Source organism: Cetorhinus maximus, chromosome 2 (assembly GCF_964194155.1).
Source record: "Cetorhinus maximus chromosome 2, sCetMax3.hap1.1, whole genome shotgun sequence".
NCBI classification, from domain to species: Eukaryota; Metazoa; Chordata; class Chondrichthyes; order Lamniformes; family Cetorhinidae; genus Cetorhinus; species Cetorhinus maximus.
Window position 1 is genome coordinate 4432865 of NC_135880.1, and position 26552 is coordinate 4459416.

Sequence of the window (26552 nt, forward strand, 5' to 3'; positions counted from 1 at the left end):
TGCAACGGGGAGAGGAGCTGTCTGAGGAGGAGATGGAGGAGCTGGAGGTCTCCTCCAATGAGGAGGATGCTGATGGGGATGAGGGTGAAGAGGTCCTCAAAGACGAGGATGCCAATGATGAGGCCCTCGCACCGGCCAGATGAGGCAGGTGCGCTCAGGAGGCCCTCATAGCTGCTAGATTTGTGGAGGATGATGATGACAACATGCAGTGAGGTGTCCCTGTAGATCCACACATTGCATCTGTGAACGTTTGACTCCAGTCTGTCTGATGGCAATGCACATACTCTCTGTGATAATCTTCGTGGCATGGAGATACAGCAGAGGCCTTAATAGTCACTCGATTCCAGGAGGATGATGATGACATGCAGTGAGGACACTCTATAGATCTTCACATAGCCTTTGAGAATGTCTGACTCCTGTCTGGCTGAGGGCAGCTTGCTTGTGCTCTGTGATCAGGGTCATATCATAGAGACGCAGCCATGAAACTTTAAATACACCTAATCCTTTGTCAGCCTTCAGCACCTCAGCCCTTCAGGAGCACAGCATCACTGGTCACAGATGCTGATGAGATGGGGACCAGCCCCACCTTAAAGGTGCTGAGAGCACACAGAGAGTATGAGAGAACTCTGTGGCGCCTGCCCACTACATTCTGGCAGCAATGACCAGCACCATCGAGGTGCAGGCATCAGTAATGTGTCCAGGGAGTGTGAGGCTGGACCATCACTGTGGTCTGAAGGCTGCACAGACACAGGGAAGGGGCCCTGGACTGAGACATCTCCCTTTATCCTGTGCAGAAAGGTTTCACATCTGAGTGACACGAACACTGCTCATCAGAACAAGGAGCTATAGGCAGGGAGACATTCTTGGGGGTTTATTGACAATAGTGAACATTATGTACAAGTGATTAACCCCTGTGCCCAGGCTGTGAAACTACATCTTCTTAACTTTCCTAACCCTGCCACTACGTCTTGGTGCTCCCCGGACATCCACAGCAGAGGTGGAGGCAGCCTGCTGACTGCTACGCCCTGTCTGTGATGACCTTGACGGGCATCCTCTGGAGGGTCCAGGCCTGCTTTCGGGGTCCTGCTGTGTGGCACTGACACCCTCCTCGGCTTGTGGAGCTGGAGTTGTTGAGGTCTCAGGAAGAGGGGATTCGGATGGGCCGGACACTCCCCGAATCACCTGGGTGGAGGGCCCCGGGGTGTGCACCTGCTGACCCTCCTCCCTATGGGTGCCCGAGGGCCCCTGGCTGACTCCATGAGGAGAAACGGTAGCTGGACTGAGATTGAGCTGTCCCACACCTCTCTCTCGTGGAGGCCAACTATGGCATCAGTGATGGAGTTAAGCCCGCGCAGCAGTGCAGCAGTGATGTCCTGGACCAAGGTCTCAATGGCGGCCGCCATCCTGCCAGTGTTGACCTTGGTGCGTTGCAATGCCGGCGCTATGATCCCAGCCTGAAGGCGGACGGACTCCTCCATCGTGCCTTCCAATTTGAGGAGTGCAGCGGACATCCCTTCCTGATGTTCCCGAGCTTGTCTTTGCAGCTCCAGCAACTGTGACATGACCGAGTCCAGGGGCTCCTCATCTGACTCAGACTCAGCAAATTTCTGGCCTCCAGCAGCTCCTCCGAGTGGCAGAGACCAGATTGTGATCCTGAGGCTGCTCTAACACTAGGTCCCACCAAGGTGAGTGTCTCTGCGCTGGTGGAGGGTGTGGGTGGGCGCTGCAAGGAGTCTTCAATGAAGGTGCCTTCAGATTCCTTTTCAGAGGTTTCTTCGGAGCTCAAGTGAGGATCTGGGTCATGGACTCTGTCGGCTGTTTCTCAGATGTGCCTGGGAAGCAAGGGGAGATAATGAGTGCATGGCAGTGGCCTGTGAAAGAGGGCACATCACTCACAGCCTGGTTCTCTGATGGATGTTGCACTGCTGCATCCTCACTTGGTAGAGCAGCGCCGACCTCACCATCAGCACAGGACCAGTCCCGGTCATCGCCGACCAGCTAGATGGCTCTGGTTTCAAAGTCTGTGAGGACCTTGATTTCGGGCATTCCTCACCGGTCTGTGACCTCTCCCTCTTGTTTTGTGCCAGCTTGTGCTGCATGGATAGAGATGGAGAGAGTGTAAGCAGGATGCCTGCTAGGCCAGATGATAAGTATGCCTGGCATGTGTGGGTGGTGAGTGGTGTCATGGACGGGGTGAGGACAATGACGGTGAGTGTGAGAGAGAGTGAATGGTGATGTCCCTTGAACTGGCAGTGAGTGCGGGCCCTGTGGGTGTGTGATGGGTTTGAGAGTGTGTGAGTTGAGAGTGTGAGAAGAGTGACTTACCCTGGTGGAACGGAGGAGATCATTCATCCTCTTGCGGCACTGGGTGGCTGTCCTCATTTGCAGGGCATTGGCACTGACCACCACTGCCACCATCTCCCACGCTGGATTGGTGATGTTGCTGCCCATCCTGCAACCGGAACTTGAGGTAGAGGACATCACGGCGAGCCCTCACGCCATCCAAAAGACGCTCAAGGGACACAGCATTAAACCAGAAAAAAAACCCATTTATGCCAACTCTCTGCTTCCTGTTAGTTAGCCAATCTTCTGTCCATGCCAATATGTTACCCCCTACACCATGAGCTTTTATTTTCCGCAATAACCTTTGATGTGGCATTTTATCCAATGCCTTCTAGAAATCTAAGTACAGTACATCCACCGGTTCACATATGCAAGGTTATTGAACTTCTTGTGGCATGCTGTCACGTCCTTACATTGACCTCCTTGCCCCTCTCTGAGAGTGGGCATTGGTGGTCTCCTCCCCTCTTGTAGAAACGTGACTCGCTCCTCTTTGACTGAGGTTTCCAGCACTGTGTTCATGAAGCTTGGAGCTCTCTCTCTACCCTTTCACTCCATTTGCTTTATTTCTAAATGACTGCAGCTGCTGGCACTACAGGCACACAGCAGCAGCTTCCCTTCAGTCAGTGCGACTCCCTCTTAAGAGGGACAGGTTGCCTTTAAGAGCTGAATGTGAGGCCGGCCTCATATGCTGGGCCTCCCTGTAGCGGGTGAAGCCAGCCAGCAGTACAGGTCAGACCCGGCTGAACACTACAATCCCTTATTCAACGGAAGATGTAAATGTGTTAGAAGCAGTTTAGACAAGATTTATTAGACTAATACCAGGAATGGGTGGGTTGTCTTATGAGGAAAGGCTGGACAGGTTAGGCTTGTATCCACTGGAGTTTAGAAGGGTCAGAGGAGACTTGATTGAAACCTTTAAGATCCTGAGGGGACTTGACAGGGCGGATGTGGAGAGGATGTTTCCTCTTGTGGGAGAATCTAGAACCAGGGGTCACTGTTTAAATATAAGGGGCCGCCCATTTAAGATAAAGATGGGGAGACATTTTTTCTCTCAGAGGGCTGTGAGTCTTTGGAACTCTCTTCCTGAAAAGGTGGTGGGACCAGGGTCTTTGACATTTTTAAGGCAGAGGTGGGTAGATTCTAGATTAACAAGGGGGTGAAAGGTTATCGGGGGTAGGCAGGAATGTGGGCCTGTGGTTACATCCATGATCTTATTGAATGGCGGAGCAGACTCGAGGGCCTGAGTGGCCGAATCCTGCTCCTAATTCGTGTGTCCGTATGTTTGTAAGATGAGGAGGTAGCACCAAGTTTAAGTGTTCTTTAACGGAACAAGTAATGGGTAAATGGCGGATCACAAGCTGCATGTCTGAGAAATGGTGCAGAACAATCTTTAGCCCTCGTACCAGAGAGACTTCAAACTTGCTGATACCTTGTAGATAGAATAAACTTCTGAGTTTACAACCAACAAACTGTATTAATTGCTGACTTAAAAAAATGGAATCTAAAGTTTTATTAATAAAGCTAAAGAGTACAAAAGCCAGTGAATTATATTAATCTTTATGAAACTCTGGTTAGGCCTCAGCATGAGGATTGTGTTCAATTATGGTCACACAATTCTGGAAGGATGTCAAGGCCTTGGAGAGGGCATGGAAGAGATTTACTAGAATTTTTTTCTCATTCATTCACAGGATGTGGGCTTCGCTGGCTGGGCCAGCATTTATTGCCCATCCCTAGTTGCCCTTGAGAAGGTGGTGGTGAGCTGCCTTCTTGAATCGCTGCAGTCCATGTGGTGTAGGTACACCCACAGTGCTGTTAGGGAGGGAGTTCCAGGATTTTGACCCAGTGACAGTGAAGGAATGGAGATATATTTCCAAGTCAGGATGGTGAGTAACTTAGAAGGGAACTTCTAGGTGGTGGTGTTCCCATTTATCTGCTGCCCTTGTCATTCTAGAGGGTAGGGGCTGTGGGTTTGGAAGGTGCTGTCTAAGGAGCCTTGGTGAATTCCTGCAGTGCATCTTGTAGACGGTACACACTGCTGCTACTGTGCGTCAGTGGTGGAGAGAGTGAATGTTTGTGGATGTGGTGCCAATCAAGCGGCTGCTTTGTCCTGGATGGTGTCAAGCTTCTTGAGTGTTGTGGGAGCTGCACTCATCCAGGCAAGTGAGGAGGATTCCATCACACTCCTGACTTGTGCCTTGTAGATGATGGACATGATTTGGGGAGTCAGGAGGTGAGTTACTCGCCTCGTGATTCCTAGCCTCTGACCTGCTCTTGTAACCACAGTATTTATATGGTTAGTCCAGTTCAGTTTCTGGTCAATAGTAACCCCCAGGATGTTGATAGTAGGGGATTCAGTGATGGTAATGCCATTGAACATCAAGGGGCGATGGTTGGATTCTCTCTTGTTGGAGAGGTCACTGCCTGACACTTGTGTGGCGTGAATGTTACTTGCCACTAGTCAGCCCAAGTCTGGATATTGTCCAGGCCTTGCTGAATTTGGACATGGACTGCTTCAGTATCTGAAGAGTAATGAATGGTGCTGAACATTGTATAATCATCAGCGAACATCCCCACTTCTGACCTTATGATGGAAGGAAGGTCATTGATGAAGCAGCTGAAGATGGTTGGGCCGAGGACATTACCCTGAGGAACTCCTGCAGTGATGTCCTGGAGCTGAGACGATTGACTTCCAACCACAACCATCTTCCTTTGTGCTAGGTATGACTCCAACCAGTGGAGAGTTTTCCCCCTGATTCCCATTGACCCCAGTTTTGCTAGGGCTCCTTGATGCCACACTCGGTCAAATGCAGCCTTGATGTCAAGGGCAGCCAATCTCACCTCACATCGGGAGTTCAGCTCTTTCATCCGTGTTTGAACCAAGGATGTAATGAGGTCAGGAGCTGAGTGGACCTGGCAGAACCCAAACTGGGCATCAGTGAGCAGGTTATTGCTAAGCAAGTGCCGCTTGATAGCACTGTTGATGACCCCTTCCATTACTTTTCTGATGATCGAGAGTAGACTGATGGGGCAGTAATTGGCCAGGTTGGATTTGTCCTGCTTTTTGTTCACAGGACATACCTGGGCAATTTTCCACATAGCTGGGTAGATGCCAGTGTTGTAGCTGTACAGGAACAGCTTGGCTAGGGGCGCGGCAAGTTCTGGAGCACAAGTCTTCAGTACTATTGCCGGAATATTATCAGGACCCATAGCCTTTGCACTATCCAGTGCCTTCAGCCGTTTCCTGATATCATGTGGACTGAATCGAATTGGCTGAAGACTAGCATCTGTGATGCTGGGGACCTCCGGAGGAGGCTGAGATGGATCATCCACTCGACACTCCTGGCTAAAGATTATAGCAAATGCTTCAGCCTTATCTTTTGCACTGATGTGCTGGGCTCCTCCATCATTGAGGATGGGGATATTTCTGGAGAACCCTCCTCCAGTGAGCTGTTGAATTGTCCACCACCTTTCATGACTGGATGTGACAGGACTGCAGAGTTTAGATCTGATCCATTGGTTGGGGGATCGCTTAGCCCTGTCTATCACTTGCTGCTTATGCTGTTTGGCACGCAAGTAGTCCTGTGTTATAGCTTCACCAGGTTCACACCCTTTTTTAGGTATGCCGAGTGCTGCTCCTGGCATGCCCTCCTGCACTCTTCATTGAACCAGGGTTGATCCTTTGGCTTGATGGTTAATTAGATAACTGGCTTAAACAGGTTTTCAGAGGCTAGATTCAGAGAGCATAAAGACAGGCCATCTTAAAGTGCTGACTTTGTCTGCACTGGAGTGCTTCTTTGGGCTGTAGTAGAGTGCTTAAGTTAGAGTTTGGTGACTGAGGGAGTTTGGTGAGGAGGGAACAGGGTGATCCTTTGAGTACCGTGAATACGGTCGGGTAAGTATTTACTACTTTTACCACTTATAGTTTTTAAAGTCTTATTTTGTGGTTCATCGTTTGTAAGGGCTATATTCTGTAACAATGAGGAGCAGGGAAGAAGGGCCCAAGAGTAATTGATACTATTTGATATTAAGTATCTTCCAAAAGGTTTAATTTAATTTGAAGGGGTAATTCATGGCAGGAGAGCTCAAAGCCATGGTGTGCGCCTCCTGCTCTTTGTGGGAAGCTGGGAGCATTTCCAGTGCCCAGGGCCAGCATGTGTGTGGGAAGTGTCTCCAGCTGCAGGTCCTGGAAGCCCGGGTTTTGGAGCTAGAGTGGCGGCTGGGGACACTGTGGAGCATCCACAAGGTGGAGAGTATCATGGATAGCACGTATAGAGAGGTGGTCACACCGCAGGCTAAGAGTCCACAGGCAAGAAGGGAATGGGTGACCACCAGGCAGAGCAAGAGGACCAGGCAGGCAGTACAGGAATCTCCTGTGGATATTGCCCTGCAAAACAGATATCCCGCTTTGGATACTGTTGGGGGGAATGGCCTCACAGGGGAAAGCAGCAACAGCCAAATTCGTTGTACCACGGTTGGCTCTGCTGCACAGGGGAGGAGTAAAAAGTGTGGGAATGCAATAGTTATAGGGGATCCAATTGTAAGGGGAATAGATGGGCATTTCTGTGGCTGCAAACGAGACTCCAGGATGGTATGTTGCCTCCCTGGTGCTAGGGTCAAGGATGTCTCAGAGCGGCTAGAGGACATTCTGAAGGGAAAGGGTGAACAGCCAGTGGTCATGGTACACATTGGTACAAACAACATGGGTAAAAAAAGGGATGAGGTCCTAAAAGCAGAATATAGGGAGTTAGGAAGTAAGTTGAAAAGTAGGACCTCAAAGGTAGTGATCTCAGGATTACTACAAGTGCCACGTGCTAGTCAGAGTAGAAATAGCAGGATATATCGGATGAATACGTGGCTGAAGAGATGGTGTGAGGGGGAGGGTTTCAGATTCCTGGGACATTGGGACTGGTTCTGGGGGAGGTGGGACCAGTAGAAACTGGACGGGTTACATCTGGGCAGGACCGGGACTGATGTCCTAGGGGGAATATTTGCTAGAGTGGTTGGGGAGGGTTTAAACTAAAATGGGAGGGGGATGGAAACCTATGCAAGGAGTCAGAGGAGGGGGAATCAAGGACAAGAACAAAAGACAGAAAGGGGAATGAGAAAAGTGATAGTCAGAGAAATCAAGGGCAAGAATCAAACAGGGCCTCAGTGAAAAATAGTGGGAATGGGACAAGTAATGTTAAAAAGACAAGCCTTAAGGCTTTGTGCTTTAACACGAGGAGCTTTCGCAATAAAGTGGATGAATTAACTGTGCAAATAGATGTAAACAGGTATGATATAGTCGGGATTACGGAGACAAGGTTGCAGGGTGACCAGGGATGGGAACTGAACATCCAGGGGTATTCAGTATTTAGGAAGGACAGACAAAAAGGTAAAGGTGGTGGAGTTGCATTGCTGGTTAAAGAGGAAATTAACATTATAGAAAGGAAAGACGCTCTGACGATGTGGAATCTGTATGGGTAGAGCTGAGAAACACTAAGGGGCAAAAAACGTTAGTGGGGGTTGTATATAGACCCCCAAACTGTAGTGGTGATGTTGGGAATGGCATCAAACAGGAAATGAGAGACAGATGCAATAATGGAACATCTTTAATTATGGGTGACTTTAATCTGCATATAGATTGGGCAAATCAAATTAGTAACAATACTGTAGAGGAGGAATTCCTGGAGTGTATATGGGATGTTTTTCTGGACCAATACATTGAAGAACCAACTTGAGAACAGGCCATCCTAGACTGGGTATTGTGTAATAAGAAAGGAATAATTGGCAATCTAGTTGTGCAAAGCCCCTTGGGTATGAGCGACCATAATATGATAGAATTCTTCATCAAGATGGAGAGTGACGTAGTTGATTCTGAGACTAGGGTCCTGAATCTTAATAAAGGAAACTACGATGGTATGAGGCGTGAGTTGGCTATGATGGATTGGGAAACGTTACTTAAAGGGATGATGGTGGATAGGCAATGGCAAACATTCAAAGAGCGCATGGGTGAACTGCAACAATTGTTTATTCCTGTCTGGCGCAAAAGTAAAACAGGAAAGGTGGCCAAACCATGGCTTACAAGGGAAATTAGAGATAGTATTAGATCCAAGGAAGAGGCATACAAATTGGCCAGAAAAAACAACAGACCTGAGGATTGGGAGCAGTTTAGAATTCAGCAAAGGAGGACCAAGGGATTGATTAAGAAGGGGAAAATAGAGTACGAGAGTAATCTTGCAGGGACCATAAAAACTGACTGTAAAAGTTTCTATAGGTATGTGAAGAGAAAAAGATTGGTGAAGACAAATGTAGGTCCCTCACAGTCAGCAACAGGGGAATTTATAATGGGGAACAAAGAAATGGCTGACCAACTAAATACATACTTTGGTAAAAGCAAAAAACTGCAGATTCTGGAAATCCAAAACAAAAACAAAAACAAAAATACCTGGAAAAACTCAGCAGGTCTGGCAGTATCTGCGGAGAGGGACACAGTTAACGTTTTGAGTCTGAATGACCCTTCAGCAACCTTCTGTTGAAGGGTCATTAGTACGTACTTTGGTTCTGTCTTCACAAAGGAGGACACAAATAACATACCAGAAATGTTGGGGAACACAGGGTTTAGTGAGAGGGAGGAACTGAAAGAAATCAATATTAATAGGGAAATGGTGTTGGAGAAATTGATGGGATTGAAGGCCGATAAGTCCCCGGGGCCTGATAATCTACATCCCAGAGTACTTAAGGAAGTGGCCCTAGAAATAGCGGATGCATTGGTGGTCATCTTCTGAGGTTCTATAGACTCTGGAACAGTTCCAACAGATTGGAGAGTAGCTAATGTAACCCAACTATTTAAAAAGGGAGGTAGAGAGAAAACAGGGAATTATAGACCAGTCAGCCTGACGTCGGTAGTGGGGAAAATTCTAGAGTCCATTATAAAAGAGTTAATAGCTGAGCACGTGGAAAACAGTGGCAGAATCGGACAGAGTCAGCATGGATTTACAAAAGGGAAATCGTGCTTGACAAATCTACTGGAATTTTTCGAGGATGTAACTAGTAGAGTTGATGAGGATGTGGTTTATTTGGACTTTCAGAAGGTTTTCGACAAAGTCCCACATAAGAGATTAGCGTGTAAAATTAAAGCGCATGGGATTGGGGGTTGTGTATTGAGATGGATAGAAAACTGGTTGGCAGACAGGAAACAAAGAGTAGGAATAAAAGGGTCTTTTTCCAAATGGCAGGCAGTAACTAGTGGAGTACCACAGGGATTGGTGCTGGGACCCCAGCTATTCACAGTGTATATTAATGATTTAGATGAGGGAGCTAAATGTAATATCTCCAAATTTGCAGATGACATAAAGCTGGGTGGGATGGTGAGCTGTGAGGAGGATGCAGAGATGCTTCAGTGTGATTTGGACAAGCTGAGTGAGTGGGCAAATGCATGGCAGATGCAGTATAATGTGGATAAATGTGAGGTTATCCACTTTGGTAACAAAAACAGGAAGGCAGATTATTATCTGAATGGCTATAAATTGAGAGAGGGGAATGTGCAACGAGACCTGGGTGTCCTCGTACACCAGCTGCTGAAGGTAAGCATGCAGGTGCAGCAGGCGGTAAAGAAGGCAAATGGTACGTTGGCCTTCATAGCCAGAGGGTTCAAGTACAGGAGCAGGGATGTCTTGCTGCAATTGTACAGGGTCTTGGTGAGACCACACCTGGAATATTGTGTGCAGTTTTGGTCTCCCTATCTGAGGAAGGATGTACTTGCTATAGAGGGAGTGCAGCAAAGGTTTACCAGACTGATTCCTGGGATGGCGGGACTGACATATGAGGAAAGATTGAGTCGGTTAGGATTATATTCATTGGAGTTCAGAAGAATGAGGGAGGATCTCATAGAAACCTATAAAATTCTAACAGGACTAGACAGGGTAAATGCAGGAAGGATGTTCCCGATGGTGGGGGAGTCCAGAACCAGGGTTCACAGTCTGAGGATATGGGGTAGACCATTTAGGACTGAGATGAGAAATTTCTTCACCCAGAGAGTGGTGAGCCTGTGGAATTCACTACCACAGAAAGTAGTTGAGACCAAAATATTGTATGTTTTCAAGAAGGAGTTAGATATAGCTCTTGGGGTGAAAGGGATCAAAGGATATGGGGAGAAAGCGGGAGCAGGCTATTGAGTTGGATGATCAGCCATGATCATAATGAATGGTGCAGGCTCGAAGGGCCGAATGGCCTACTCCTGCTCCTAGTTTCTATGTTTCTATGTTTCTATGGTAATGGTACAGTGGGGTATATGCCGGGCCATGAGTTTAGATTGTGTTTGAGTACAATTCTGCTTCTGTTGATGGCCCACAGCGCCTCATGGATGCCCACTCTTGAATTGCTAGATGTGTTCAAAATTTAGCACGATAGTAGTGCCACATAACACGATGGAGGATATCCTCAATGTGAAGGCAGCACTTCATCTCCACATTGACTGTGTGGTGGTCACTCCTACCAATACTGTCATGGACAGATGCATCTGCTGCAGGCAGGATGGTGATGCTGAGGTCAAGTATGTTTTTCCCTCTTGTTGGTTCCTCACCTCAGACCCAGTCTAGCAGATATGTCCCTTAGGGGTCCTGAATGGGGGTTACTATTGACTAGAAACTGAACTGGACTAGCCATATAAATACTGTGGCTACAAGAGCAGGTCAGAGCCTAGGAATCTTGTGATGAGTAACTCACCTCCTGACTCCCCAAAGCCTGTCCACCATCTTACAAGGCACAAGTCAGTGACAGTAAAGGAACGGCGATATATTTCCTAGTCTGGATGGGGAGTGGCTTGGAGGAGAACTTTCAGGCAGTGGTGTTCCCATCTATCTGTTGCCCTTGTCCTATGAGACTCTCCACTTGTCTGGATGAGTGCAGCTCCCACAGCACTCAAGAAGCTTGACACCATCCAGGATAAAGCAGCCCCGCTTGATTGGCACCACATCCACAAACATTCACTCCCTCCACCACCGACGCACAGTAGCAGCAGTGTGTACCATCTACAAGATGCACTGCAGGAATTCACCAAGGCTCCTTCGACAGCACCTTCCAAACCCACGAGCACTACCATCTAGAAGGACAAGGGCAGCAGATAGATGGGAACACCACCACCTGGAAGTTCCCCTCCAAGTTACTCACCATCCTGACTTGGAAATATATCGGCCGTTCCTTCACTGTCACTGGGTCAAAATCCTGGAACTCCCTCCCTAACAGCACTGTGGGTGTACCTACACCACATGGACTGCAGCGGTTCAAGAAGACGGCTCACCACCACCTTCTCAAGGGCAACTAGGGATGGGCAATAAATGTTGGCCCAGCCAGTGAAGCCCACACCCCATGAATGAATAAAGAAAGAAATGGTAGACATGCAGGATTAACTGGGTAACTCTTTCAAAGAGCCTGCATGGAGAGAATAGGCCAATGGCTGCTTTCTGTGCTGTGTGAAATGCTGCTGAATGAGGATATTTTTACCATTCTGACAGCGGAACATATTGACGCAGTCTCCTTGCTGGATGTTGCAGAGTTTGTTGGGTAGGCACGGCCTGTCACCGGTCATCTCTGTTTCCTCACATCGGCCTCCGAACTGAGCTGGCTTCAGCAGAGCCCTGTAACGAAGCTAAAGATCCCAGGGGAAGCACAGTTACTGAGGAGTCAGTAGAATCATTACAGCACAGACGGAGGCCATTTGGCCCCTCAACTCCATGCAATTCACAGGAGGCAAACCCATAGAGGGACCTTTCAGTCCTTTCAGTCCTTCAATTCACTCAGGTACAGATACTGCTGGATCCGGCCAGCTACCCGCTTGTACAGACATTACAACTGCTCCTGTCCCATTGAGATTGTAAAAGGTTTTGTCTCACAGATGCTGGAAGAGTGGGCTGATAACCACTCAGCGGGGCCAACAGGGCATCTGGGACCTCAGAAAACAAAGTGACAGTCTATCTACTTAAGTGTAATGTCAGTAAGGACTCAGAGGGACCACAGCTACCCACCAGTCAGAACAGCAAGGGTTCAAATCCTACATCAGAACTTGAGCACTTAATACAGACTGACATTCCCAGAGCAGTACTGAGGGAGTGCTGCACTGTCAGGAGGTCAGTACTGAGGGAGTGCTGCACTGTCAGAGGGTCAGTACTGAGGGAGTGCTGCACTGTCAGAGGGTCAGTACTGAGAGAGGGCTGCACTGTTGCTGGGTCAATACTGTGGGAGTGCTGTACTGTTGGAGGGTCAGTACTGAGGGAGTGAAGCACTATCAGAGGGTCAGTGCTGAAGGGGTGCTGCACTGTCAGAGGGTCAGTACTGAGGGAGTGCAGCACTGTCAGAGGGTCAGTACTGAGGGAGTGCTGTACTGTCAGAGGGTCAGTCCTGAGGTAGTACTGTACTGTCGGAGGGTCAGTACTGAGGGAGTGCTGCACTGTCAGAGGGCCAGTACTGAGGGAGTGCTGCACTGTCGGAGGGTCAGTAGTGAGGGAGTGCTGCACTGTCAGAGGGTCAGTACTGAGGGAGTGCTGCACTGTTGGAGGGTCAGTACTGAGGGAGTGCTGCACTGTCGGTGGGTCAATACTGTGGGAGTGCTGTACTGTTGGAGGGTCAGTACTGAGGGGGTGAAGCATTATCAGAGGGTCAGTGCTAAGGGGGTGCTGCACTGTCAGAGGGTCAGTACTGAGGGAGTGCTGCACTGTCAGAGGGTCAGTACTGAGGGAGTGCTGCACTGTCAGAGGGTCAGTACTGAGGGAGTGCTGCACTGTCAGAGGGTCAGTACTGAGGGAGTGCTGCACTGTAGGGTCAGTCCTGAGGTAGTACTGTACTGTTGGAGGGTCAGTACTGAGGGAGTGCTGCACTGTCGGAGGGTCAGTACTGAGGGAGTGCTGCACTGTCAGAGGGTCAGTACTGAGGGAGTGCTGCACTGTTGGAGGGTCAGTACTGAGGGAGTGCTGCACTGTCGGTGGGTCAATACTGTGGGAGTGCTGTACTGTTGGAGGGTCAGTACTGAAGGGGTGAAGCACTATCAGAGGGTCAGTGCTGAGGGGGTGCTGCACTGTCAGAGGGTCAGTACTGAGGGAGTGCTGCACTGTCAGAGGGTCAGTATTGAGGGAGTGCTGCACTGTCAGAGGGTCAGTACTGAGGGAGTGCTGCACTGTCAGAGGGTCAGTACTGAGGGAGCGCTGCACTGTCAGAGGGTCAGTATTGAGGGAGTGCTGCACTGTCAGAGGGTCAGTACTGAGGGAGTGCTGCACTGTCAGAGGGTCAGTACTGAGGGAATGCTGCACTGTCGGAGGGTCAGTACTGAGGGAGTGCTGCACTGTCAGAGGGTCAGTATTGCCCTGCAGCCTTCGCACATGGAGTCCAGCAATGCCAGAGGGGGTTATGGAGCTCCAATACCAGGAAACCCCTTAAGCTCCTGGCACGGGAGAGGCTGCGAGAGATGGTATAGTAGGGCAGGGGGAGGCAGTGGCAATTTCTGGGGGGTTCCACTCCTGGGGTATGACCTGCACTTCAGAAGGTTTTAATTCCTGAGCTTTGAGTTCCTATTGGCTCCCTTATCAAGACAGTGACTAGAATTGAATTGGGTTTTATATCAAGCACTATTCTACTACTGGCAGTATCGCAGATTCTCTCTCTCCTGTCCTCAGTGTCACTGGATCCTGCTATCAAGGAAACCCCAGTCCTTGACCAGTCCAGACTTACAGAGAACCATTGTCGCCTCTCACCCCTCCCTCTCCCCAAACCTCTCCTACCCCTCACCCCAGCCCCCAACCCCTCCTGCCCCTCACCCCAGCCCCCAACCCCTCCTGCCCCTCATCGCAGCCCCCAACCCCTCCTGCCCCTCACCCCAGCCCCCAATCTCTCCTGCCCCTCACCCCAGCCCCCAACCGCTCCTACCCCTCACCGCAGCCCCCACCCCTCCTGCCCCTCACCCCAGCCCCCAACCTCTCCTGCCCCTCACCCCAGCCCCCAATCTCTCCTGCCCCTCACCCCAGCCCCCAACCCCTCCTGCCCCTCACCCCAGCCCCCAACCTCTCCTGCCCCTCACCCCAGCCCCCAATCTCTCCTGCCCCTCACCCCAGCCCCCAATCTCTCCTGCCCCTCACCCCAGCCCCCAACCCCTCCTACCCCTCACCCCAGCCCCCAACCCCTCCTGCCCCTCACCCCAGCCCCCAACCCCTCCTGCCCCTCCCTCTCCCCCAACCTCTCCTGCCCCTCACCCCAGCCCCCAACCTCTCCTGCCCCTCACCCCAGCCCCCAACCTCTCCTGCCCCTCACCCCAGCCCCAACCCCTCCTGCCCCTCACCCCAGCCCCCAACCCCTCCTGCCCCTCACCCCAGCCCCCAACCCCTCCTGGCTCTCACCCCAGCCCCCAACCCCTCCTGCCCCTCACCCCAGCCCCCAACCCCTCCTGCCCCTCCCTCTCCCCCAACCTCTCCTGCCCCTCACCCCAGCCCCCAATCTCTCCTGCCCCTCACCCCAGCCCCCAAACCCTCCTGCCCCTCACCTCAGCCCCCAACCTCTCCTGCCCCTCACCCCAGCCCCCAACCTCTCCTGCCCCTCACCCCAGCCCCCAACCTCTCCTGCCCCTCACCCCAGCCCCCAATCTCTCCTGCCCCTCACCCCAGCCCCCAATCTCTCCTGCCCCTCACCCCAGCCCCCAACCCCTCCTGCCCCTCACCCTAGCCCCCAACCCCTCCTGCCCCTCACCCCAGCCCCCAAACCTCTCCTGCCCCTCACCCCAGCCCCAACCCCTCCTGCCCCTCACCCAGCCCCCAACCTCTCCTGCCCCTCACCCCAGCCCCCAACCCCTCCTGCCTCCTTACCGCTCCACCCTGCCTCCTCTACTCGAACCCCCCTCCTCTCGCTCAACTCCCCCTCTCACTGCCTCTCCCTTCCACACACCCATGCAGTCCTCCACACCTCTTCTCTTTCTCTGCCCCTCCCTTACCCTTCTCCCCAATTCTCCCCTCCCCTCCCTATGTCCCTAAGTTCCTTCTACTCTAGGCCATCCCTCTCATCCACCTCCCCCTCTAATCTCGCTGCGTCTAGCCCCCACCCTCTCTCTCCACTGCCTCTCTCCTTTCCCTCTCCTCTCCCCCCACGCTGATAAAAGAGGAAAACAGGGTTCCGAAAAGTCTGGGTGTACCTGTTTCTTGACACAGGGGTCACATGTTGACCAGCTTGACCAGTCGCCGATCTGACAGGGGGTGCTGCACCCCTGGGTGTTACACTCCTCCTGTTGCACACGGGGAATGCAGATGGTTTCGCAGTTAAACTTGTGGTAATATTCGTCCATATTAAACTTCCTGAGCGAAACAAGGTGAGAGACTGGGCTATTAATCAGATTACTGCGGCTCTCCCACCCCTTCCTTCCACATTCACCCCTCACAGCAACTGTCCCCATTCTCCCCCTGCACTTCCGCATCACCTCCCCTCCCAACTCTCCCTCCAAGTCTGCGCCACCCCCTCCAAAATCACACTGTCCCCAACCCCCAGAACCCCCACACTCAGCTACCACAGCCCTCACCTCCCACCCCTCCTCTCACAACACTCTGCCCACCCCTCTCAACCCCTACCTCACCCTTACTCAACCCCACACCAACCGTCCCCATCTTCTCTCACCCCTCCCTCCCCTCCCATCTCCCTCCTACACCCCCCCTTTCCTTCCTTCCCCTCCCACATCACTCTCTCTCACCCCTCTTACCCGTCCCCACTGCACTCTAACACTCTCCCTATCCAAGATGGAGAGTTTTCCAAACTGATGCCAAATTCTGATTGGGCACTAACCTGTACCGACTGGTTTGACCCCCTCCGCAGGTCAGGGAACAGGTTGACCATTGAGACCATGGATACCTCTCACAGAAACAGGCCAGGCTCATGGTAATGGTCAGGCTGAGGAGATACAGAGTAAGGACATGTCGATGGGGGCCCATCGTCTGCTGGTGGGAGCTGGAGACAGGCTGACTTCCTCCAGGAAATTCTGAAATACAAACAGGCAGAGATTAAACACAGAGCATCGCATCAGAGGGTTAAAGGGGAGAACCCACTGTGCAATAATCTCAGCGCTGAGTCAGGAAATCGAGAGGTCGATTCACAATCCAGGGCACCGAGCACAGAAACGCAGCTGACAATGCGGCGCAGTACTGAGGGAGTGCTGCACTGTCAGAGGGTCAGTACTGAGGGAGTGCTGCATTGTCAGAGGGTCAGTACTGAGGGAGTGCTGCACTGTCAGAGGGTCAGTACTGAGGAAGTGCTGCCCTGTCAGAGGGTCAGTACTGAGGGAGTGCTGCACTGTCAGAGGGTCAGTACTGAGGGAGTGCCGCACTGTAAGAGGGTGAGTACTGAGGGAGTGCTGCAATGTCAGAGGGTCAGTACTGAGGGAGTGCTGCACAATCAGAGGGTCAGTACTGAGGGAGTGCTGCAATGTCGGAGGGTCAGTACTGAGGGAGTGCTGCACTGTCAGAGGGTGAGTACTGAGGGAGTGCTGCACTGTCAGAGGGTCAGTACTGAGGGAGTGCTGCACTGTCAGAGGGTCAGTACTGAGGGAGTGCTGCACTGTCGGAGGGTCAGTACTGAGGGAGTGCTGCACAATCAGAGGGTCAGTACTGAGGGAGTGCTGCACTGTCAGAGGGTCAGTACTGAGGGAGTGCTGCACTGTCAGAGGGTGAGTACTGAGGGAGTGCTGCACTGTCAGAGGGTCAGTACTGAGGGAGTGCTGCACTGTCAGAGGGTCAGTACTGAGGGAGTGCTGCACTGTCGGAGGGTCAGTACTGAGGGAGTGCTGCACTGTCGGAGGGTCAGTACTGAGGGAGTGCTGCACAATCAGAGGGTCAGTACTGAGGGAGTGCTGCACTGTCAGAGGGTCAGTACTGAGGGAGTGCTGTACTGTCAGAGGGTGAGTACTGAGGGAGTGCTGCACTGTCAGAGGGTCAGTACTGAGGGAGTGCTGCACTGTCAGAGGGTCAGTACTGAGGGAGTGCTGCACTGTCGGAGGGTCAGTACTGAGGGAGTGCTGCACTGTCAGAGGGTCAGTACTGAGGGAGTGCTGCACTGTCAGAGGGTCAGTACTGAGGGAGTGCTGCACTGTCGGAGGGTCAGTACTGAGGGAGTGCTGCACTGTCGGAGGGTCAGTACTGAGGGAGTGCTGCACAATCAGAGGGTCAGTACTGAGGGAGTGCTGCACTGTCAGAGGGTCAGTACTGAGGGAGTGCTGTACTGTCAGAGGGTGAGTACTGAGGGAGTGCTGCACTGTCAGAGGGTCAGTACTGAGGGAGTGCTGCACTGTCAGAGGGTCAGTACTGAGGGAGTGCTGCACTGTCGGAGGGTCAGTACTGAGGGTGTGCTGCACTGTTAGAGGGTCAGTACTGAGGGAGTGCTGCACTGTCAGAGGGTCAGTACTGAGGGAGGGCTGCACTGTCAGAGGGTCAGTACTGAGGGAGTGCTGCACTGTCAGAGGGTCAGTACTGAGGGAGTGCTGCACTGTCAGAGGGTCAGTACTGAGGGAGTGCTGCACTGTCAGAGGGTCAGTACTGAGGGAGTGCTGCACTGTCAGAGGGTCAGAACTGAGGGAGTGCTGCACTGCTGGAGGATCAGTACTGAGGGATTGCAGAACTGTTGGAGGGTCAGTCCTGAGGGAGTGCTGTAGTGACAAAGGGCCAGTACTGAGGGAGTGGTGCACTGTTCAAGGATTGGTACTGAGGGAGTGCTGCACTGTCAGAGGGTCAGTACTGAGGGAGTGCTGCAATGTCAGAGAGTCAGTACTGAAGGAGTGCTGCACTGCCGGAGGGTCAGTACTGAGGGAGTGCTGCACTGTCCGAGGGTCAGTACTGAGGGAGTGCTGCACTGTCAGAGATTCAGTACTGTGGGAGTGCTGCACTGTCAGAGGGTCAGTACTGAGGGAGTGCTGCACTGTCGGAGGGTCAGTACTGAGGGTGTGCTGCACTGTCGGAGGGTCAGTACTGAGGGAGTGCTGCACTGTCGGAGGGTCAGTACTGAGGGTTTGGTGCACTGTTAGAGGGTCATTACTGAGGGAGTGCTGCACTGTCAGAGGGTCAGTACTGAGGGATTGCTGCACTGTCAGAGGGTCAGTACTGAGGGAGTGCTGCACTGTCAGAGGGTCAGTACTGAGGGAGTGCTGCACTGTCAGACGGTCAGTACTGAGGGAGTGCTGCACTGTCAGACGGTCAGTACTGAGGGAGTGCTGCACTGTCAGAGGGTCAGAACTGAGGGTGTGCAGCACTGTCGGGGGATCAGAAATCAGGGAGTGCTGCACTGCTGGAGGATCAGTACTGAGGGAGTGCAGAACTGTCGGAAGCTCAGACCTGAGGGAGTGCTGTAGTGACAAAGGGCCAGTACTGAGGGAGTGGTGCACTGTTGAAGTATTGGTACTGAGGGAGTGCTGCACTGTCAGAGGGTCAGTACTTAGGGAATGCTGCACTGTCTAAGGTTCAGTGCAGAGGAGGTGCTGCACTGTCAGGTGGGCCATACTAAGGGAGTGCTGTACTGTCGGAGGGTGAGAACTGAGGGAGTGCTGCAGTGACTGAGGGCCAGTACTGAGGGAGTGCTGCAATATTGAAGGGTTAGTACTGAGGGAGTGCTCCATTGTCAGACGGTCAGCACTGACCGAGTGCTGCACTGTCAGAGGGACAGTGCAGAGGGGCTGCCGCACTGTAAGATGGACGGTACTGAGGGGGTGCTGCACAGTCAGAGGGTCAGTAATGAGAGAGTGCTGCACTGTCAGAGGGTCAGTACTGAGGGAGTGCTGCACTGTCCGAGGGTCAGTACTGAGGGAGTGCTGCACTGTCAGAGGGTCAGTACTGAAGGAGTGCTGCACTGTCAGAGGGTCAGTACTGAGGGAGTGCTGCACTGTCCGAGGGTCAGTACTGAGGGAGTGCTGCACTGTCAGAGGGTCAGTACTGAGGGAGTGCTGCACTGTCAGAGGGTCAGTACTGAGGGAGTGCTGCACTGTCAGAGGGTCAGTACTGAGGGAGTGCTGCATTGTCAGAGGGTCAGTACTGAGAGAGTGCTGCACTGTCAGAGGGTCAGTACTGAGGGAGTTCAGCACTGTCAGAGGGTCAGTACTGAGGGATTGCTGCAGCAACTGAGGGCCAGTACTGAGGGAGTGCTGCACTGTTGGAGGGTTAGTGCTGAGGGTTTGCCACACTGTCAGAGAGTCACTACTGTGGGAGTGCAGCACTGTTGCAAGGTCAGTACGGAGGAAGTGCAGCACCGTTGGAGTGTCAGTACTGAGGGAGTGGTGTACTGTCGAGGGTCAGTACAGCGGAGTGCTCCACTGTTGGTGGGACATTATTGAGGGAGCACTGCACAGTCAGAGGGTCAGTACTGAGGGAGGGCTACACTGTCAGAGGGTCAGTACTGAGGGAGTGCTGCACTGTCGGAGGGTCAGTACTGAGGGAGTGCTGCACTGTCAGAGGGTCAGTACTGAGGGAGTGCTGCACTGTCAGAGGGTCAGTACTGAGGGAGTGCTGCACTGTAGGAGGGTCACTACTGAGGAAGTGCTGCACTGTTGGAGGATCGCTATTGAGGGAGTGCACCATTGTGAGAGGTTCAGACATGAGGGAGAGCTGCATTGTTAAAAGGGTCAGTACAAAGGGTGTGCTGCACTGTTGGAGGGTCAGTATTGAGGGAGTGCTGCACTGTCAGAGGGTCAGTACTGAGGGAGTGCTGCACTGTTGGAGGGTCAGTATTGAGGGAGTGCAGCACTGTCACAAGGTCTGTACTGAGGCAGTGCTGCAGTGTCAGAGGGTCAGTAGTGAGCGAGTGCTGCAGTGTCAGAAGGTCATTACTGAGAGAGTGCTGCACTGTCAGAGGGTCAGTACTGAGGCACTGCTGCAGTGTCAGAGGGTCAGTACTGAGGGAGTGCTGCACTGTTGGAGGGTCAGTACTGAGGGAGTGCTGCACTGTCAGAGGGTCAGTACTGAGGGAGTGCTGCAGTGTCAGAGGGTCAGTACTGAGGGAGTGCTGCACTGTCAGAGGGTCAGTACTGAACAAGTGCTGCACTGTCAGAGGGTCAGTACTGAGGGAGTGCTGCACTGTCAGAGGGTCAGTACTGAGGGAGTGCTGCACTGTCAGAGGGTCAGTACTGAGGGAGTGCTGCACTGTCAGAGGGTCAGTACTGAGGGAGTGCTGCACTGTCAGAGGGTCAGTACTGAGGGAGTGCTGCACTGTCAGAGGGTCAGTACTGAGAGAGTGCTGCACCGTAAGAGGATCCAAATTGAGCGAGTGCCCGAATGTCAGAACGTTATATCGCCGTTCTTTCACTGTCGCTGGGTCAAAATCTGGGAACTCCCTTCCTAACAGCACTGTGGGTGTACCCACACATAAGAACATAAGAAATAGGAGCAGGAGTAGACCATTCAGCTCCTCGAGCCTGCTCTGCTATTCAATAAAGTCATGGCTGATCTCATGTTTCGATATCCACATTCCCATCTACCCCCGGTAACCTTTGATTCCCTTGCCTAACAAGAATCTATCTACCTCTGCCTTAAAAATATTCAATGACCCCACCTCCACCACCTTCTGAGGCAGAGAGTTCCAAAGTTGCACAACCCTCAGAGAAAAAAAATTCTCCTCATCTCTGTCCTGAAAGAGCGACCCCTAATTTTAAAACAGTGACCCCTAGTTCTGGACTCACCCACAGGTGGAAATATCATTTCCACATCCACCTTGTCAAGGCTGTTCAGGATCTTGTATACTTCAATCAAATCACCCCTCACTCTTCTAAACTCCAGTGGAAACAAGCCCAGTCTGTCCAACATTTCATCATAAGACAGCCCACTCGTTCCAGTTTTCAATCTAGTAAACCTCCTCTGAACTGCCTCCAATGCATTTACATCCTTCCTTAAATAAGGAGACCAAAACTGCACACAGTATTCGAGGTGTGGTCTCACCAAAGCCCTGTATAACTGAAGCATAACATCTTTATTTTTCTATTATATTTTATATTGCCAGCCCGCAGCTCTATCAATTTGCTCTGTATCGCTTCCCTAGTGATTTCAATTTCACCAAGTTCCTCTCCCTTTCACCTCATGATTTGCAGCTATTACTGGAATGTTTTTTGTATCCTCTAGAGTGCAAAATATTTGTTCACTTCTGCCATTTCCTTATTATCTACCATTAACTCCCCACTGTCACTCTCTGGAGGATCAACACTTGCTTTACTTACTCTTTTCCTTTTTAACTACCCATAGAAACTCTTGCTATCCATTTTTACATTTCTAGCTAGCTTCCTCTCATACTCTAATTTCTTTCTCCTGATTAACCTTTTAGTAATTCTCTGCAGTTCTTTATATTCTGTACAATCATCTGTCCTGCCACTCATCTTTGTGGAATTGTATGCGTGTTCCTTAAGTTTGATGTTTTCCTTAACATCTTTAGTTAACCACGGATGGTGGGTCCTTCCCTTAGAATTTTTCTTTATAGTAGGAATGTACTTATTCTGAATACTCTGAAATATCCCCTTAAATGTCTGCCACTGCTACTCTATTGATCTATCCTCTAGCCTAGTTTCCCTGTTCACTTCAGCTAGCTCAGCTTTCATCCCCACATAGTTGCCCTTATTTAAGTTTAAGATACTAGTCTTAGACCCACTCTTCTCCCTTTCAAACTGGATGTAAAATTCAATCGTATTATGGGCGCTGCTACCTAGGGGTGCCTTCACTCTGAGGTCGTTAATTAATCCTGTCACATTACACAATACCAAGTCTAATATAACCTGCTCTCTGGTTGGTTCCGAACCTGCTGCTCTATGAAACTACCTCGAAAGCATTTCATGAACTCCTCATCCAGGCTACTACTGCCAATCTGATTTTTCCAGTTTATACGTAGATTGAAATCACCCATGATTATTGCAGTCCCTTCATCACAAGCAGCCAATATTTTCTCTTGAGTACTTTGTCCTACTTTGTGGTTACTGTTAGGGGGCCTGTAGACCACTCCCACTAATGACTGTTTTCCCCTACTATTCCTCATCTCCACCCAAACCGATTCTACATCCTGATCTCCTGAACCAAGGTCATCTCTAACTATTGCACCAATGCCCTCCTTGATTAACACTGCTACCCCTCCACCTTTACCTAGCTTCCTATTCTTCTTGAATGTCATGTACCCTTCAATATTAAGGACCCAATCTTTGTCGTCTTGCAGCCATGTCTCCTTAATTGCTATCAGATCATATTTATTTACTTCGATGTGGGCCATAAAGTAATTTACTTTGTTGTGAATGCTATGTGCATTCAGATAGAGAGCCTTCAGTTTTGTCTTTTTGTTACCTTTGTAACATCTAGTCTTGACTGTTGATGTATTCTTGTGTTTTTTCTCTCTGTCCCTTCCTGCCATCCTCTGACCCTCATTTCTCATATTACTATTTTGCTCTCCTGTCTTGACTCTACCCCTTGAATTGCTACCTCTACCCAAGCTTGATCCCTCACCCCTCTTGTTTAGTTTAAAGCCCTCTCTACTTCCCTAGTTATGCGATTTGCAAGGACACTCATCCCAGCACGGTTCAGGTGTAAACTGTCCCAACAGTACAGCCCCCACTTTCCCCAGTACTGATGCCAGTGCCCCACAAACTGGAGCCTACTTTTCCCACACCAGTCTTTGAGCCACGCATTCGTCTCTCTAATCTTATTTACCCTATGCCAATTTGCACGTGGCTCAGGTAATAATCCGGAGATTATTACCTTTGAGGTTCTGCTTCTTAATTTGGTACCTGGCTCCTCATACTGACTTTGAAGAACTTCTTTCTTAGTTCTACCTATGTCATTGGTACCTACATGAACCACGACAACTGGATCCTCTCCCTCCCACTGCAAGTTCCTCTCTAGCCCTGAGCAGATGTCCTGAACCCTGGCACTGGGCAGGCAACATAGCCATCTGGACTCTCGCTCTTTGCTGGAGAGAACAGTGTCAATCCCCCTCACTATACTATCCCCTACTACCACCACATTCCTTTTTGCTCCCCCTGCTTGAACGGCTTCCTGTACCACAGTGCCATGGCCAGCCAGCTCATCCACCTTGCAGGCTTCGCTTTCATCCTGTGAGCACCTCAAACCTGTTTGACAATTGCAAAGCCTGAGGCTCCTCCCCTACTGTCTGCTCGGTCCCATTACCTGCCTCACTGACAGTCACATCCTCCTGTCCCTCCCTGCTGACCAAAACAGACGACCTTCTTCGAAGAGGTGCGACTGTTTTCTGGTACGAAGTATCCAGGTATTCCTATCCCTCCCTTATGCTGCGCAGTGTCTGCAATTCGGCTTCCAGATCAATAATCCTGATCCGGAATTCCTCAAACTGCTTACACTTCCTGCAGACGTGTTTGTCATGGATCACCTTGGCATCCAAAAGCCCCCACATCCCACAGCTGCAACATGACACCGGTCCCACCATTCTAACTTATGTTATTTAGTTAATTTACTTGAATTACTTTCTTCCAATGTACGCTACAATTTACTGTCTGCATTGAATGCTAGTACCACTGACAACTAAAGGTTATATGCTTCTTAACTATAAGGTATGTACATCGGCTACAGCAGTTCAAGAAGGCAGCTCACCGTGACCTTCTCAAGGACAACTAGGAATGGGCAATAAATGCTGGTCCAGCCGTGAATGAATTAAAAAAAAATTCTGAGGGAGTGCTGCATTGTCGGAGGGTCAGTACTGAGGGAGTGCTGCACTGTTGGAGGGTCAGTACTGAGGGAGTGCTGCACTGTCAGAGGGTCAGTACTGAAGGAGTGCTGCACTGTCGGAGGGTCAGTACTGAGGGAGTGCAGCACTGTCAGAGGGTCAGTGCTGAGGGAGTGCTGCACTGTCAGAGGGTCAGTACTGAGGGAGTGCTGCACTGTCAGAGGGTCAGTACTGAGGGAGTGCTGCACTGTCAGAGGGTCAGTACTGAGGGAGTGCTGCACTGTCAAGAGGGTCAGTACTGAGGGAGTTCAGCACTGTCAGAGGGTCAGTGCTGCACTGTCTGAGGCGATCTCTTTCCGATGAGATGTTAAACTGAAGCCCTATGGTCTTTAAGGTTGTTGTAAATAGTCCCAAGTCACCAGTTCAAAGAAGCACAGTGGCATTCTCCCCATGAGCTCATCAAAATCTATCCTTCAATCAACCTCACAAAGCCAGGTTATCCGCAGATTATCACATTCCTGCTTGTGGGAGCTTGCTGTGCGCAAATTAGCTACCGTGTTTCCCACATTACAAGCGACTACCCTTCAAAAACTAACCTATTGACTCCAAGCGCTTTTAGATGTCCTGAAGCAGGTAGTATAATAAAGGCTAGACTTTCTTTCACTTTACAATCAAAACAATACAAGACGCGAGACATTGAAAGAGTTTCGTGATCGAATTAACAGGAAAGTATTTTAAGAAATAGATGAATGATGATGTTTAAACGCGAGAGCTGTACTTACCCGAATCATCCAGACACCAAATCCCTCAGAAGGAAGCTGTGTTCACCCAGCCAGCCTCTGTTGTTTATTTGGAACACGGATTTATTTTCTTCAAGACCAAAGCAAGCAGCAGGGGAAAAAAAAAAGCAAGAATAAGGCGGGGAGAGGAATCAGAACGATGCGTGTGAGAGGATGGACAAGGGGCACATCGGAACAGGGGAGACAAACAACAGCAGAATAAAGTTCGGAAATAGGTAGGAAATAGGACAAAGGGAATCCTGAAATGTGTACAAAAGATCTTTCTTGATCGGTAGTGTTTGCAATCAGGGAGTAAGCAGCGCTGGATCGAGTCGTAGGGAATGAAATCGGGAGGGGGGGGTTCCCACGGACACACACTGAGACAAACACCCACTGCGGCCGCAGGACCATCAACTCGGTGAAAGACGCTCTTTGGTCTGCCCGAAACCGGCTGGTCTTCCAGTGCAGAGAGTCGTCACGACCGAGTGTTGCAGACTGGCACATTCCGAGGTCCGGGACTACGTGCTGACCAAATCCTGGGGCAGCCAGCGCAAAGGGGAAAGGTCGCTGTCCAAGAGCTTTCAGCCATAGTGCACCGGGATTGGGGGTTTTGGGGGGGGGGGGTGGAAATTGTGACGAGCCCCTTGGGCTTTATGCCTGTAAATATCAAGAGTATTGCAATTGTATTGAGGCACTCCAGAGTGGAACCTACTGTCTGGAGAAAAGTTGCATTTCATTGCACTTTCTGCAATATCCAATTTGAAATGTTTTGGAATGTACTTTTATAAATTGTAAAGTATATAGGGAAAAAAAATGAAGTGAGGCATTGGAACGTGTTTCAGCAGGGGGAGCATTTGGGGAATAGTGATCATTTCATTAGGTTTAGACTATTAATGGAAAAGGGCTAGCTACAAACAAAGGTAAAAATATTAAACAAGAGGAGAACTAATTTCAGTAAATGGGCCTAGCCCAGGTTGATTGGAATCAAAAATCATTCGGCAAAACAATGGGAGACCTTCAGAGAGCAGATGGTTCTGGTACAGAATGAACATAACCCCATGATGGGGAAAGGAAAGACATCCAAAGCTAGAGCTGTCTGGATGATTTAAGATTTATAGATTAAAATGAGATAGCAAAAGAAGTCTTATGACAGTTGATGATATAGAAACTACGGAGGAGACTTTCCAAAGGAACTAAGAGGGGCTTTAAGAATAGATTCATGGCTAACATAAAAGGAAACCCAAAAACTTTTTATAAAGATATAAATAGTAAAAGGGTAGTCAAAGGATGGGTGGGGTCACATAGGAGAATTTCCTGTGCATGCAGAGGACATGGCCAAGGTACTAACTGAGCACTTTGTATGCCTTCCCTAGAGAAGTGGATGCTGCCAATGTAACAATAAAGGAAAAGACAGTGATGCTAATGGAGAGAATAAAAATAGGTAATGAGGAGGTAACTAAAAGTCCTCAAAAATAGAAAAGTGACGTGGTCTGGACGGGGTGCGTCTGAGGGAGCTGAGGGTAGGGAGGATGGATATTGTGGGGGCCTAACCACAATTTTCCAATCCTCCTTCAGTGCGGGACTGGTGCCAGAGGACCGGGGAATGGGGGCAGAGAGGGGGACCGGGGAATGGGGGCAGAGAGGGGGACTGGGGAATGGGGCAGAGAGAGGGGGACTGGGGAATGGGGCGGAGAGGGGGACTGGGGAATGGGGCGGAGAGGGGGACTGGGGAATGGGGCAGAGAGGGGGACTGGGGAATGGGGCAGAGAGGGGGACTGGGGAATG

General features: G+C 50.7%; 1 protein-coding gene across 1 annotated transcript in view; it reads right to left on the reverse strand.

Moving 5' to 3' along the window:
* The window catches only part of LOC144691779 (complement component C6-like), a 109798-nt gene extending 84926 nt beyond the window's left edge, over positions 1–24872 (reverse strand). The window contains exons 1-4 of the mRNA XM_078560242.1: positions 24771–24872; positions 16132–16324; positions 15491–15650; positions 11827–11971 (exon numbers count right to left, since the gene is read on the reverse strand). Of these exons, the coding sequence (XP_078416368.1) occupies positions 11827–11971; positions 15491–15650; positions 16132–16277 (451 nt within the window). The 5' untranslated portion in view covers positions 16278–16324; positions 24771–24872. The remainder of the gene's footprint in view (positions 1–11826; positions 11972–15490; positions 15651–16131; positions 16325–24770) is intronic.
* Between the last annotated feature and the right edge of the window lie 1680 nt (positions 24873–26552).